The sequence below is a fragment of the Passer domesticus genome, chromosome 2 (genome assembly GCF_036417665.1).
Source record: "Passer domesticus isolate bPasDom1 chromosome 2, bPasDom1.hap1, whole genome shotgun sequence".
Taxonomy (NCBI): domain Eukaryota; kingdom Metazoa; phylum Chordata; class Aves; order Passeriformes; family Passeridae; genus Passer; species Passer domesticus.
The window spans coordinates 40,076,524-40,092,270 of NC_087475.1; the positions used below are offsets into that span (position 1 = coordinate 40,076,524).

Below are 15,747 nucleotides of genomic sequence, written 5' to 3' on the forward strand. Positions count from 1 at the left end.
ACAACTGACTTTTTCTTTCACTGAAGGAAGTATGCTAATGAGAAATCTAAACTGCAATACTTGTTAAAAAAGACAGGTGCCTAATAATCTCATCCATACATCTGTAAATCTTTTTCAATTATATATAATAGGAATTACTATCTCAGATATTCTGACCTTGTTTTATCTTACAAAACTGTGCAGTTGTAATTGGCCAATGACAAAAATTAATTCCAAATAGACGTGAGGAAAAAAAAGAAAGAAGCATCAGAGCAGGCATTTTAGGAAGGCTGTGTAATCTCAGTCCAAGACCCAACCAGGCAGAGCTCTAAGCAATCAATTTAAACTGAGAGCTGATGCTATTCAGAGGATGAAGCTGGACGAGATGCTCTCTCTAGATCACTTCAAACATGCACAGTTATAGAGAGGAAAAACAGGATCTCTCCAAGGTTCCTCTCTCTCCCTAAGGTACACTTACTCACACTGCAGTTTAAGTTGTACAAAAGCATTACTGATGTTGCCACAAGCCTTCCTGTGGTTGTCTGAAGAGAAAAGCCATGCCAACTTTCTGCCTCCAGCTCTGAAATCAGTAGTGCTGTTTCAATTAAAACAATTTTCTTTCGAGGCAGTCAGACACTAACAAAAGACTGTACTCATTATGTAAAATTTCACTTTTCAGAAGCAGGAAATAGTAAAAGAACATTTTTTTTCTTGTCAAAGCCAGCATTAGAAGGGTCATCTAGTTAAAAAGTAGATGTTTGATAGCCATTAGTAGAGTAGAAGCCCTCTAAAACCCTGAGAACTTAAATAGCCAATAGATACTCAAATGTGTTGACTTCACACACAGAACCAATATAGATTACTTCAGATTAACTCTTAATTTAAAAAAAAATCAACTAAAATTATCTAATCAGAGCATTTTACACATGTAGATGGCATTAATATGTGAATGTGTGTTTTTTTAAAAAATAGGGTTTTAGGAAGCACTGTTCTTTACTTATCCAATAGATTGCTTCCCCTTACCTGAACAGCACATACCTGTGCAGGACAGACCAAAGATGCCCAGCCCATTACTCCCATTTTTGCACAGTACTTTGAAAGGCCACATGCAATGCTTTGGGAAGACAATAAACTTAATGCATAGGCTTGTAGTAGGTAATGCTGTTGAGTTTTAAAAGCTTTGTCGTCTTAGACTGCACACTTCATAGGCCCTTTGCTTTAGGAGGTGAAGGATTCAGAATGATCTTGCTACTTATTATTCCACATTAACTTCTTCCAGTCCCACTGCTCTTTCCAAGCACAAGACCACAGAACAGAAATTATAAGGGGTTCTTTTATGAATTCCATTCATAAAATTGGCTTAAGCACCAAGAAAGAATTTGAGAAACAGGACAATTTACATTTTCCTATCATTACACATTAAAAACAAAATCATCTCTCTAAACATCTGTTGCTGGAAGCTGCCTTGGTAAAAACTTTCAAGACAGATACCCACTAAGCATGCAAGACTTCAATATCTAGGAAAAGTTACAGAAGGTGAAACAATAGGGGGGGAGATTACTAACACAAAGCACAAAAATTTTCGAAGGTAACTCTTAAAAAAAATTAGTACAAATTTCCAACTTGGAGGTTATCATGCCTGCAGCTGAAGCTACTAACTAAAGAAACTAACTTCTTGCAAATCCACAGAGCTTAAAACATGGCCAATAGCTCCTATTTGATGACCTCTGACACTCAACCTACAAGCAAGTAAGTGCCTTTACATGCAAAGATCCATCACAACCTCTGCCAGAAAATTTCAGTCTGTTCTTTGGAAAAGACAGAGTCCTGAATTTAATTCCTTTTCAGAGCTGCCAGACCACCATGTGGAGCCATGAAGCCTAAAGGTCTAGTTAGATGTACAAATGTTATGAGCATACTGGATGCAAGAAGCCTTCAGTTTCTCCACAAAGCGGAATTATACAAATGAGTTGTAGGTAGTCAGACACATGCCCTGGTCATGTTCTGCTGTACTGCAACATGAACTTCACATTGCCTGTACCTGGAAAGCACTTTCAGATCAGGTTTGCAGGGGTGCAAGCACAGAGGCTCTTCCCATACCCAGAGTTGGGATGATCAATGACTAAGTTAAAAATACTTTTAGATACAGAGCACAGCAGAACTTTCTCAGGCTGAAGAAAAAAAAAATCTACCAACCTGAACTTAAGGTAAACTGCTTTTCAGAAATCTGCCCTTCATTTTCAATATAATTTCAAGTGGACATCTATTAGGTGAAGAAAAAGCATGCTAAATTACATTTCTCCAAACCAAGAAAACTAGCTAGAGATTACATTAGAGTGAACATAGGGCTATTTTAATTTCAGATGTGGGTCAGTGGCTTGAATTGTACACAAAATTCAACTCCAGAGAACTTGACCAAAATTTGGAAACAAGCAAAAGAAGTGAATACTGGGAGGGACTCAGATCTTAAAAAACATAAGAGCAACCCTACCCAGAGAGGGGGTCAACACTGCAGCCTTCCACAGTGAAGGGCAAATGAACAGCTATTTCAAAAACCAAATTGTAACATTGACAAAACTGTACCAGTATTTAAGAAATACTAGCTAAAAATTAACAGAAATCTGAGCTATAGCTGGAATAACAATTATTATATTAATAATATAGAATATTATATATTATTATATATATTATAATAGAGGATATAAAACTATAAAACAATTGTGATCACTTGGCATACATAAGGGGCATGAAACATGAAGCAGTAAGTTACCACAGAGAATAATTCTGCAACAGTAGTAATTAAGTTCCTCAGATCAGTCTTTACCACTTCCAGGGGCTATTTCCACCACCATGTCACATGTTCATTTAAGGCTCCTTACTGTACACAGTGACAACATTGAAACAAGAAAAGTTTTCAACTAGACTGAAAATCCAAAAGTATGTTTCACACAAGAAGATTCTTTACCCAGAGGGTGGTTGGGCACTGACTGTGGTTTCCATAACCACAGCCTTTCTCCAAAATAAGTTAGCAATTATAATTTTAGATCCACTTTTACTTTAAAACAGTTACTTTAATCAAGCTCCTTTGCTCCCTTCTGAACTAAACAAGAAATTAACGCCTTCCTTTCAAGTCCAACAGATGAACTGCTGCCTGCACAAGACCAAGGCAGTAATTCTGGATTCTGAAGCAGAAACAACAAAGTATCCTTTTAAGAAAGAAGGTCATTCCAGATCTTCACTCTAATGCACAAAACACTATTTTCTTATTTAGATTTGAATACAAATGGACTACACAGAGCGTGGTACAAATAAATGCACCATGTTTTCTTTAAATCTAAAATTTAACTGCTAGACATTCATTATTCTTTCATCCAATTTTTAGGTTTTGGCAAACAAAAATTTAACAGGGGACAGAAAAATGACAGGGAAGTCTTGCAGGTGGCTAAATTAAGCTAATGAAAATTTCTGTTGTACTTTGAGTTTACTCCAGCACATGTGATGCTCCGTCCATGCAAAAAGGAAAACATTCAGGTTATTTTGGATCAAACAGGCTTTTCATTACAAGTTTAGAAAAATCAGAACATACATTTTTCTGTAAGATCAGCAGCACAGGGAGTTTAAATGAGGCTCCCTCGCTGCCAGAACATCAGCAGAGAATGGACTGTAAAATTCTGAGTCAACAACAAAGCATCATGCAATGTTCAGGATTCAGACAACCAACAAGAGACATGAAAACATCTGTGTGTTGAAACACGTGTTGTTTCAAAACAGACAAAAGTACAATAGTTTGCTGATACAAATGCTTTAAACACAGAAGTATGCAATTTATTAGAGCACATTCTGGTAGCACCTTATGTGCTTCCACGTATGAATTATCAGTCTCATCAACGTCAACAGAACTAATGGCATGCATTAATGTTTGTGAATCAGGGCCAATAAATATTCTACCTAACACAGAGAAATTAATAAATGAGCATTCTGAAAGGCATACAGCAAAATGTTATTTACAGTCTAACACTGGACTAACAGCAGCTGTAAATGTTGGTTTTTTACTCAAATTAATGGATGATGTTTTGTAAGGTTTATGCAATAATTAATTAAAAAAAGGCACATGCAAAATTCCAAAGTATATTTCTCACTATGCTAAAGGGAGAAAACCAAATAATATCCAATTTCTCTGTCTAACATTTCATATCTGCTCAACTGTCAGCTTACAATGGCTTAATGGGACTTCAGTAACTGCAGCATTCATCAAGGCAAGCTTTTGGACAGCATCTCACCTGGTCTCTTCATCATCCCAAGCGATTCTCATGCCTTTCCCACCACCACCTGCTGAGGCCTTGATCATGACAGGGTAGCCTAACAGCGGGGAACAATTAGACAGAAGTTCAAACTTTGTTCAGTTGGTCAGAGGAACATGACAACTGACCACATGTCCTATAAAGCCAGTAGACAATAACTTCGTTTATTAAAACACTTTGTTTGCAGGGAGAACAGAGGAGAATTTTTTCTTTTCAAAACTTAGCTGTCAGTGCAGTAATTTCTACAGCCAAGAAAGGCTGTCTTCTCCAATTCATTTATACCAAAAAAACACTGAATGAATTATTCCCAAATAATGAAGTGATTTATGAATAAGGCATTTGACCTTTTTAAGCTCACATTTCTTTAGGAACAATTTTTTTCCTTTGTTGCTGATTAAATAATATTTTTAAATTAATAGCAAAAATTAATAGATCTTCATAAATTAAGTCTAAAGATTGAGTAAAAAAATATGCATCATATTAACATTTCTAGTGCAGCACATTTTAAATAACAGAACAGCTCAGGAGCTGTGTTGCTTAGATATTATGTAATGGTACCAGAACACAGATTACTTGTGTTTACAATTTTAAAAGTATTCTTCCCAAACTGACATGTAGTAAAAAAAAAAAAAAAAAAAAAAAAACAAGAAGCATAAATCTGTCAGCATTGTACATAACTGGCAATATCTTACTCATAGAACAAGATACTGTAATATGGATATGAGGCAGGATCTTCCTTTTCTGAAAGCTAGAAAATCACAGCAACAAAGTACACAGTTTAAATGCAGATTTAAATAATGGTTGTTTATCTTCTATTACAAATAATTTCATTCAAAGCAACTTCCTGATACAATTCCATCATAACAGAGAACTTCACCTTTCTCTATAGGAACATGCAGAAAACTAAAACTCAAGGATCTGATTAAAATGCTTTTGACATTTCTAGGATAGCAGAAAATTCTTAATGCCTTTGGTCTCCAGAATGTTTAATGAAAATCACAACATTAGGCAAATATGAGACCAGCTGATACAGTCTGCCAAGAAGAGTCTATCCTTGAGAACTAGTCCTTGAGAACTGAAGATATATTTTACAAAAGGCTTTGATCTGGAGACAGAAAGAGACATTTGAATATGCTTCCTAGAACTGGTCCAATCTACTGTCATACATGTTACTTATATTTAGTTTTTTTCTGGAATGTAGATCTATTCTTGTTCTGTCAAGTGACAACAGTACAATATTCCCCTCCTCCTGCTTGTAGTGATCTAACTGAAAGGATGTTCAAGAGAAAATTAAAACCAGCAAGATCTAGAAAACCTTTGTTTACTTAAGAAGTCTGAAATGGATACCAAAAAAAGGCATGAGACAAGCAGAACAAACAGTAGTGTTGATTGGAAGGCAGAAAAGCTGCAATAGTACACGAGAACATTAAATTAACAAAGAAACAGAAAAAAAAATCAATAAAAAAGTTTCCAACTTAACACATTATTAGACTGTGAAACCCCAGGCTGTAAAGCATTCATGTGGCTGAAAGCTGTAGAGAGGTCATAGTTAAGCATACGCAGAGCACAAACCAAGCTCCTATAGGCATGGACTACCAAAAGGCTATAAATCTCCATGCCTTGGAGTCTAAAGTAGTCTCTTGTTACAACATATAAGGTTAACACCAAACAGAGCCATGCAAATAACCTTTCCAGAGTCTCTCTTAGATTTTTTTTACGAAATATCTGATACTGCCCATAGAAGGGTACAGGATAAACCACAGAGTAACAATTACCATGATCCAGGCCTCTGTAATCCCAGAGATTAAAGGGTAAAGCCAAATAATTCTAGGTTACATGCAGTAATAGTGAAATTCAACCAATTTTCATTAAATGCAGTATATCCAACACCTAGACAAGAGCATTTTATTGATGCTGTAGGTGCACCTCCAGATCCCTGGCAGCTGCCAGGCTCCTACACAAGTCACTGGATGTCTTGAAATAAAGCTAAAAGCACATATTGTATAATTTCCATGCAAGAAATTAGATTTTACTGCATAACACCAGTGAATCCCTGGCAATACTATCACCACCTGGAGACTCTGTCCAACCCAAAAAGCTGCAGGAGTAAAATTTCAAAACAAGCATTTTTTTAAGCCTTATTATGGCAAATGCACTAAGGCAATTTCCATCAATCTATGTTATTCGGTGTTACATGTACTTTAAAAAATCATCATTAATTATGCTACCCATTTCAGTCTAACAATATCAGTCTCTTGAATGGTTTGCTGATTTTAATTCTGTAAGCAGAATCTAGTCCTAATTTACTGCTCTTTAGTTCCAAAGCAAAACAGGCATTTCGAAAATAAACCTTGGTAAGTCTTTGTGTGCTTCAAAATGTAATTCATCTATCACAACTCACATGGCTGAATTATCAGAAAGTATATATGGGTTACTAGTATCATTCACCATATAGCACCACTTTGCTTCTACTCCCTCCCAGCTTTTATATACAGTGATTATATGTCAGCCATGCTTGTAGGCAAGGCAGTTAAAGATTCCCAAGAGCCACTGTATAAGTCAAAAAAAAACAAAAACAAAAACAGGTTTTGAAAAAAAAAATTAACTAAGGCTTGTTTTGAAAAAAATACATACAGCTTTTCTGGTTGAGAAGGAAAAATTGCAACAGACCTCTACATGTTAGCATCGAAATTAGCCAGTCACATGAAAATAAGGGTACTGGAGCATTTCTCAAATATGAGGTTACACACTGCTCGCTCTTGGGGAGCTAAGCTGAACTAAGCTACAGAGCAGCTCTTTAGCCAGTACCAAAGACTGAATGGAAGGCCTTGTAAAATTTAAGTTTTGTATATGTATTGGTTAGAGGATACTGGGATCAGAATGCATTACTGAACACTCTCCACTTCTGTAGCAATCAAAATTGCTAAAGTACGTTCACATGGATTGGCTGGATTAGTTGTGGGAAGGGAGAGGCATGCAAACAATTTCTAACATTTATTTGTAAGTACCCACAACAACAGCAATGAAAAGACTCACAAAGCAGACACATTTTTGAGTAGGTGTTAGGTTTTCCATCCTTCCCTCAAATTAGATGCCACTTTATGTGAAATTAAAATTGCATGTGAGATTAAAACCTAATCTTGTTTTATGGTTTTATGGTTTTCCAATCTTGTGACACCTCGTAAGGATGGAGTTAAAGATCTTAGGAGGCAAGAAAGCACTTTAGTTAAAGATCTTAGGAGGCAAGAAGATCACTGCACCTGCTCTTGCTGCTAAATAGGTACTCATAAGTTAGGACTGCTTTGTTTCCAGGACAGCTACTGTTCTGAGAATCTGAATTATAAAAGGAGTAAACAAACTTCAGATGTCCTGCAACTGTTAGCTCCCACCCTTTGCCACCATGGTTTTTAGATGTAATTTACCCATTTTTGAAGTTGCAGGTACTAGACCACAGAACACATTGTGCAATATCAGTTTGAGCAACATTGCATGTGACAATACAAGATTCTTTTCAATATCCATTATTAAATCCATTAAATGATAGCACTAACTAAACCCATGTCAAATGAAACATGACAAAAAACCATCTTGTTCATCTCTTCAGTTTTGTACAGACTTTCATTTTGTTTTAACTGACTGCATTTCATAGCTGCTCAATCCTTTCAAATAGAGGAGTCAAACTTTCTGGAGTTTCATTGATGCTTCAGAATTAAGAAGCCAACGGTTCTTAATGTACAAATCCTACAAACAGACCTAGTGCAGCACAGGAAAAGGGCTAATGCAATTAAGCACTATAGAAAGGATCAGAAGAGCACAACAGCCCACACCAACAGATAAAAAAGAGAGACAGTAGAAAGGAGCCAATACAGTAATTGGTGCCTGAATTTCTTCCAGTTTCTGATTTAACCTAGTTTTCCTGTCACATTCTCGATACAATACAGGAAAACATCTCAAATCGGGGCAAAAGAAGGATTCACTCCCACACCTAGAAAATGTCTATCCATAGATAATAGTCACTGAAACAGGTAAAGGCTGTGTTCTCAACTCTGAGGTGCCATATTCCACTACTACTGGATCTTTGGCCAAAACTCAGCGGGGAGAAGCAGAAAAAACCACAGGCAGCACACACTGTTCTACTGTTTTGACCATTGACCCATGGTCACTTTTTTTAAGAATTACTTGAGCTTTCTTAGAAGACTGAAACACTGTATTAGTGAAATTAGAAACCATCTGAAAGTATTTCACTGCTTATCAAGTGCTTTATATACAAGGACAAATACATTACATATATACACGAGAGACTATAATTTCATTCTATCTTAGATCCTTTGAAATTAAAATCACTATGTTTAATTCTGGTCAGTGGTTACAATTAGACAGAAGCTTAACCAAACTTGTCAAACCATGAGTGGGGAAAAAGCTAGAAGGAATATTTTTCTTTCACTACATGGTACAAACCCTGCTTGTACCACAGCAGTTTAAGAATTTTCCATCTAAATAAAGCACCACCCAGCTGTCTGTAATTGACTTTATTATCACAGATTTAAGACTGCCTTGATATAATGACCTCCAAAGTGCTAGTAATATCAAAGACAGGAACCAGTCAACAGAACACCACAAGAATTCAGAAGAAAATTAAAAAAGAATGTATTTTAAAGGGTGTCTAGAAAGGCACTGCATACCTTCTAACTTACATTCATCAAAACTGTTTAAGAAAGTACCTGCAGGAAATCTTTAAAACACAAGAGCAAGAAAGATCATTGAAGAGAAAGTGAACGGAAATAATGTCACATTACTATGTCTTTATGCAGGACTGAACCAAATTTTATTTACCATTCTCTTCTGAATGTTCCAGTTTGCTTAATAGACTCTTTCTCTTGGTAATGCCGCCATGACAGTGATCAGTTATCACAACCAAGACACAAAGCCTGACTACTCACAGAAACGCTGACTTCGATTGTGTCAGCCTAAAGGTCAGACAAGCCTAGGAAGAGTTTCAGGGCAGTTCACCAGTGCAGGGTAAAAGCCCCAACTTAAACTGAAAGCAGAAAGATCTTACACTGCTTAGAAGTTATCTGTAGCAGTGCGACTCCCACTTTCTATCTAGCAGATAAAGGCACAGCAATAGCTCTTGACACAGGTGAAAAGCTGTTTATTTACCTGTGATAAACCTAAATAGTTTCTCATGGTTGCAATCTCAAAGGGAAAATTAAAGATAAACCCCAAGAAAAATCAGATCTCTTACAGCATTAGATTCTTCTTCTAGAAAGCATTTACAAACGTGTAATTTCAAGCATATGGTTTAGCATTTTCACTAATATCAAGCTTTAGTAAATAAAAGCCAAAACTCATTAAACACATATTCCACTTAACCTTCATCAAAATTAGTCCCAGACTCATTGGCTGGTTGCTCTTTTCACCATTCTGTAAGATACCCAGAAGCTGAATAGTGACTTTATTCCAGTAAGCACAGAAGGCTGGTGCTCTGGATCATATTCAAGCTAGCTGCAGTCCACACAGTGATGAAGAATGCAGATCATAACATCACTGATGTCAGTCTCCACATAAAGAGACGTGTACCATGCCTAAATTTTGACTATCATGTCCAGTTGCAGATATACCTTCAGGTAACTCCTAGTGAGGTACTCATTACTGCATATTACATTCATTCCACAAATCATGGCTGCACTTGTTCTGTAAAGTCCAGTTTGAAAAGCTCAAATGTGATGATTTAAGAGACGGGGCGTTAATGCCTAGATTCCTTCAGCCCTATGGGCAACAGGGAACTTAAAAACTATTAAAACATTATTTGTTCTATAGGGATTACTTATTACACATTCAATTTAGTCAACCATGTCTGCTGAGAGGCACACAAATCCCACCATAGCTAATTTAAGAACTTACCAATTTCCCTTGCAATTCTGACAGCTTCATCTGCATCCTGTAAAAGCAGGAAATGAGACCCAACGTTAATCCCATCAGCCATTGCACTGTGTCCTGAGGGCAGTCATATATTGCACTACTGTCTCCTCCGATTCATTTAATGTTTGATTTTACAACCTCCTGACCCTTTTCAGCCAGAGGAATGTAAAATTAATACCATAAGTGGAATGTAAATTCTACCTCATCATTAGTGCACTGAGGAACTCAAAGCAATGAGGAATCAGCTGACAGGAAACACAACCAGGATCGCAAAATTATTTTCTGCAGTTGTAGGAATTTAATGCTAGAATTTAGACTTTTACAATCAATAATGGACCATAAATCAGATCGTTAAAGTTTGTCCACTACCAGCTTGTTTCTGTCCTCACAGGTATTCCTTGTGTTTTCCTGATTGCTGTCAGTAGGGGGAGTTGATTCTCTATTGTTTGGGAGTAATTCAAGTTCAGGGAAAAAAAACCTCGTAGAACTTCTTCAGAGACAAATGGCTTTTGTTTACTCAAGAAAGAACACAAACAGTTCAGTTTTGAAAGTTCTGCATTCTGAAAATAAAATAAACCTTAAATGCATCATTTTAAACTGTATCTGAAAGGAGAAGACTCCCAAGAACTGTTTTCATTTAAGAGTTGCATAAGCCAACTTGACAAATCCTTTTGTTGATGCCACCTCTTGCTTCCGCTGTCTCATACTACTGTAGCCAGGTACAGAAAAAAGTCCTGGGAAACTCAGAGAATAAAAACCAGAATACTTTAATTACTTGCATTTCAAAAACCAAGTCACTTCTTCTGCAGCATTTAATTCTCATTATTTCTACTGATAACAGTATATTTCCATTACAACAAATTAGAAAGAAAAAGGGTTAAATTACAGTGGTACACGTTAGGCTTGAAAATTCCATCCAAATTTGATAATATTTATACTATCCCATGACATACATTAAAAAATTTGTATAGAAGGCAGTAATGTCTGGAAACCACCAGCTGCTAAGTGTGTCTGAAACTATGGGGGCTGACTTATGAACATTAAACTGAAACCTGATATTTTTAAAGCTTTCAAGGCAATCCATTTTAAAAGCACCCAGGTCAGAACTTTAAAAAAAATACATAAGAAATGTTCATACCTGGTTCATTTATGTCCGATAATAAAACAAAATCCTCTTTAAAAGTCTTCAGTACCTAGTAACAGCCCCATGAAGAATAAGAGGGCTGGCAGGGGAAGTTGTCAGAAAATTTAATTTCCTTTCATTAGCTAGTCTGCTCCACAAATCGGTGCTTGTTAAGTTCAAAGCAGTCCTGAAAGCAACATCAGTTTTAAGTCTTTTTACTCCAGTCACATCTGTTAATGAGATTTTTCCAAATAACAATTGTTTTTAACTCAAGAGATAAATCTAGCAAAAAAAAAAAAAACCTGCCCCTCACACCCCCTCCCAAAAAAACCTCAAGAGTTTACTGTTTTATTACACCTTGCTGCTTTGCATGACCCTGCACCCTCCAAATTTTAGCTTAAAGGGATAAAATGCATGAAAAGGGTCATTTAAGAATGTTAGTGGTTTCCACACATTGAGTTTGAAGGTTCTTTGTTCCTGCCTGTGACAGTTATGCGAGAATACTTCCCCTTAATAGCCTCTCTGTCAGGAAGTGTTAAACCTGCCAAATGCAGACAATTAGAGCCTCTTGAACAAAATGCAGGAAGAGTGATGACTGATGAAGAGCCACGATTATAGTTGAGAAGGAAACTTTTACATTTCTTTTCTCTTGCAAATTCCCCCACATATTTGCAAAATAGAATTAAGGGGGGGAAGCAAACAGGGTAATCTTTTTTCACTTAGTTACCTGCAAACAAGTGGCTAACTGATACACTGTAGTCCACAGGAAGACAAGCTGCAAATCATTAGAGAGGAACTTTTCACTGCCACTGTATTTTTACACATGCATACAACAACTTTAAGTAACAACTGATTGGTATCAGCAGCACTAATTGTCTTAGTTCTGGCTTGAAAAGATTTTAGACATCTGCCCAGCACAGTTATTAATTTACATTGTGTCAACATCTGTTTCTTTTACAGTTCTAACATATTAGAATGCAAACTCTAAGACAGGAGCAAAAAAAAAACCCATGCATACTCCAATTTTCGCTTTCAAAGAGCATTTCTGAACCAGAAAACAAAAATATGCTATGATTTAAAGAGGAAAACCAACAACAACAAAAATTGATATATTGAAATCTCTGGTAAGTCTTTTGCTCTTTTTCCATAAGAAGGTGTGTTGAATATTTGTTTAAAATATCACGAATTTCACTTGCTGATTACATAAATACAGAAGCAGTTTGAGTAATCAAGGAAAGTTAGGACAGTAATTTTAGCTTTTTGGTATATAAAACTTATGACAGATACACAATATTTGCACAAGAGGGGCAAAAAAGTGAACACTATGATACTGCCCAACACACATGTCCATATGTGCAAAATATACAAAACCACACTGGAACTAAAAACACATTAAATTATTTCTTAAAAGCAAAAGTCCTCAATGATTTACTGCTATTTCTTCCAAAAGCACATTAGCTACACTACCATTTTCCCAAAATAAACTGGAAACTGTAAAGAAATATATAATTTTAGCACCACTTTTTATTGTACAAATAAAAATGTTCAAGTAATGGTAGAAGTTAATAAAAGTCCTAAGAGTTATAAAATTATGTCAGTGTTTTCACAAATAGGTGATTCCATTAAGTTAAAGAGACAAAATACTCCTTTCAGCATAAGAATTCCTAACCTCCTACTTTCATGTACATGCCTCTCAACCAGGTACCAGCAGGTGGAGACAGAAAAAGAAAACTGCCTTGATGTAGGGGCATGCCGGGGTAAAGCTGATTAAGTGACTCCTAGAACTGTGAAACATTGTATTAATGATGAAGAACTGCACCACGGTTTTCACGGCTGAGGGTGTTAGCCTCAGAGAACCTCCAGCTCATATCCAGAATCTTTAACAACCTCTCCAACAGTGATCGTTCAATCCTAATGTCAATATCCCAGTGTAAAAATTCATCTAAAACAGGTACCCAAAACTTCACTACAGTAAATTCAGAGCCTAGCTGAAGACCTCTAACATGTTTACTGACATCAGTGAAACTCAGTAGACACAGACATTATACTTCTGTGTCTACATCCAGCTGCATTCTACCAGCCATAAAACCAAACTGGCTGTATATGGTGAAACAATACAAAACTCATTCTTTCCTTGCCATTCCTTTCAAGCATGTTCTTATGCTCATTACTCAGCCTCCACTTTCTAGTCCCTCACTCCCCTTTAGTTGTTTACAGTCAATACATCATCTCAGCCCTAACATTAGTATAGCCATTGCTCACATGGATTAATGCTAATTATTTTGATTTAAACCGTTTATGACTACATCTCCCAATCAGGTTTTATAAAACTAATTCTAGTTACACATTTTGAAATTAATTACCTTTGAATGCTTTTGTTGGCTCTCTAGCTGACAGCACAAGACTCCAGTTCCTTATATGTTCAGACTGGATTTCTCAATTGCCCCAGCCAACTGAGAAACTGAACCAGGAATGAGAAGAAAGTTACTCTTTGTCAAACTGCCCTCTCCATTCCACATCTTTCCACTCTCAGTTTCATATTTGCTAGAGCATTTGCCAGTATAAGAACAGTTACTCGTGGCTGATGCCAAGCATCGTCCTCTTTAATCCTTCCAGCTTTAAGTATATTGTTGAAAGGCTTCCTCCTTTTAAATTTCTAATTTAATTACTACTCACTGGGAATCTTTCTGCATTCAACTTCTCCAAGATGTTATTACAAAACCTTAGCAGTGTCTCCTAGGTCTAAGTGCTAAGCAACATAAGAGATGAAAAATATCCTTTATTCAGGAAGGACCTAAGTATCTGCAGCACTATTTAACAAGGATAAAGACAACTCTTCTAGTAACAAACATTTTCAGTGCAGTCCTGAGCTGAATAATGAAGCACTAGAAGTTGTTACTCTGTGTTTGCTTTAACTATTAATCCACAAAGAACACATGCAACAGATCTGTCTCAAGTTCTAGCATTGTCAGAAGCATAAATGCAGTTTTCCTCCAGCTTTACTGAAGTCCACTTTAAAGTTGAAGCCATGTCTAACCACCTTAAGCATCAAGCAAACACTTAACTTCTTCCTAAAGACCTTTAAAATTTTTATTTCTCAGGACAAGGAGCCCTCAAGGATTTTGAAAGCTTCATGACTGTACTAAAATAGATCTCCCACAGAATGGCAGAAATCCCAAACAGTCTCCAGTTCCTTGTGTGCTGCTGTTCTGATTAGAGCTGGAATCATGCAGCTTTGCCCTTCCTATCTTAGTCTGAATTTGCAAAATAGCCTATCAAGCTCTAACCAAAGATCAGGCATCCTGTATGACCTAATTATTTGGGTATTCATTTGAGCACAAGACATTGTCACAGGAAGGAAATCAGAGCACAAACACAGGCACATATTTAGATCCATAGCAAGTATGACAGTATCAATTATCAGAAGCTTTATTTCCTATAATTGGTAATCAAAGCACTGGTTAGCCTAAAATTTGCAACTCCCATTTTTTGATGGAGACTGCAATGCTGGCAATGTCTGTGGACTTTCCTTGTTTTTATTTGGTGGGCACATTGCAGATTTGGGGTTGAGGGGTTTTTTTTTAGATATGTACTCTTTTTCATCAACACTCTTCAGATAATCAGAACTTGTGAAGGGCTGAGGTAGGAGAAATGGGTATGACATGGACACTTTGGGATTAAGCAACTACTACATAGATCCTTTCAATGGCAGAAGACTGGAATTGTCAACTCAGGCCTACATTCTAGTTCATTTTGCTTTAAGGGTATTGTTGCATATAGCCTGTGGCCAACCACATCCCTTAAGTTTCCTTTTTGTGCCAGGAACTTCAGATAATTGCCAAAACCAGTGCAACTGAAGGTCTACGAAACAAGTGCATACAGGAAAGCAGCTCAGCTGCACTGGTTATAGCCCTATCTGTTTCTTACCCATTTATCCTTCCTTGTCAGGTTTCGAGTATTTTTATTAGCAGACTAACAGACCCTTATATAATTTTTAACTTGATACAACTAGAAAACCAGCATTTTGAGTATATAATTCAGCATTAGAGAATATTTTGTGGTGTCCAAATGATTAATTCAAAGTTATCTCCTAGCTAGATGCTTTTCTGGAAGTTACTTTCAGGATTCCTAGAAGAATATACAGGTCCTAGAAGCATATGCAGGGTATCAGAACAAAGAATGTTATGCCCAACAGCTAGGCTGCCGTTAAATCTTATGAGTGCCGAAGGACCACATACAACAAAAACCTGAATTTTGCCAATTTGCCACTCCCAGACTTCAACATGGCCATTAATGCCCATCCAAAACTCATATGGAGTCCTCCAGAAGGGAAAGAAGTCTTTGCACTTTTACCTGTTGCAGCATTATCTGGCTACCAGGCATCACAAACATCATGCATTTCCATCACAAGTACTGAAAAAT

At 36.6% G+C, this 15,747-nt stretch overlaps 1 protein-coding gene across 10 annotated transcripts in view; it reads right to left on the reverse strand.

Annotated features, from left to right (window-relative positions):
* Positions 1 to 15,747, reverse strand: part of PCCA (propionyl-CoA carboxylase subunit alpha) — a 269,372-nt gene that overhangs the window by 176,957 nt on the left and 76,668 nt on the right. For 8 of the 10 annotated variants that reach the window (XM_064408352.1, XM_064408351.1, XM_064408350.1 and 5 more), the window contains 2 exons: positions 10,185 to 10,221; positions 4,260 to 4,338 (listed from right to left, as the gene is read on the reverse strand). The exons of 1 other annotated variant lie outside the window; for it this stretch is intronic. In XM_064408352.1, the coding sequence (XP_064264422.1) occupies positions 4,260 to 4,338; positions 10,185 to 10,221 (116 nt within the window). Of the gene's footprint in view, positions 1 to 4,259; positions 4,339 to 10,184; positions 10,222 to 11,340; positions 11,482 to 15,747 lie in introns of those variants that run through there. One more of the 10 variants, XM_064408359.1, reaches the window with a different exon arrangement.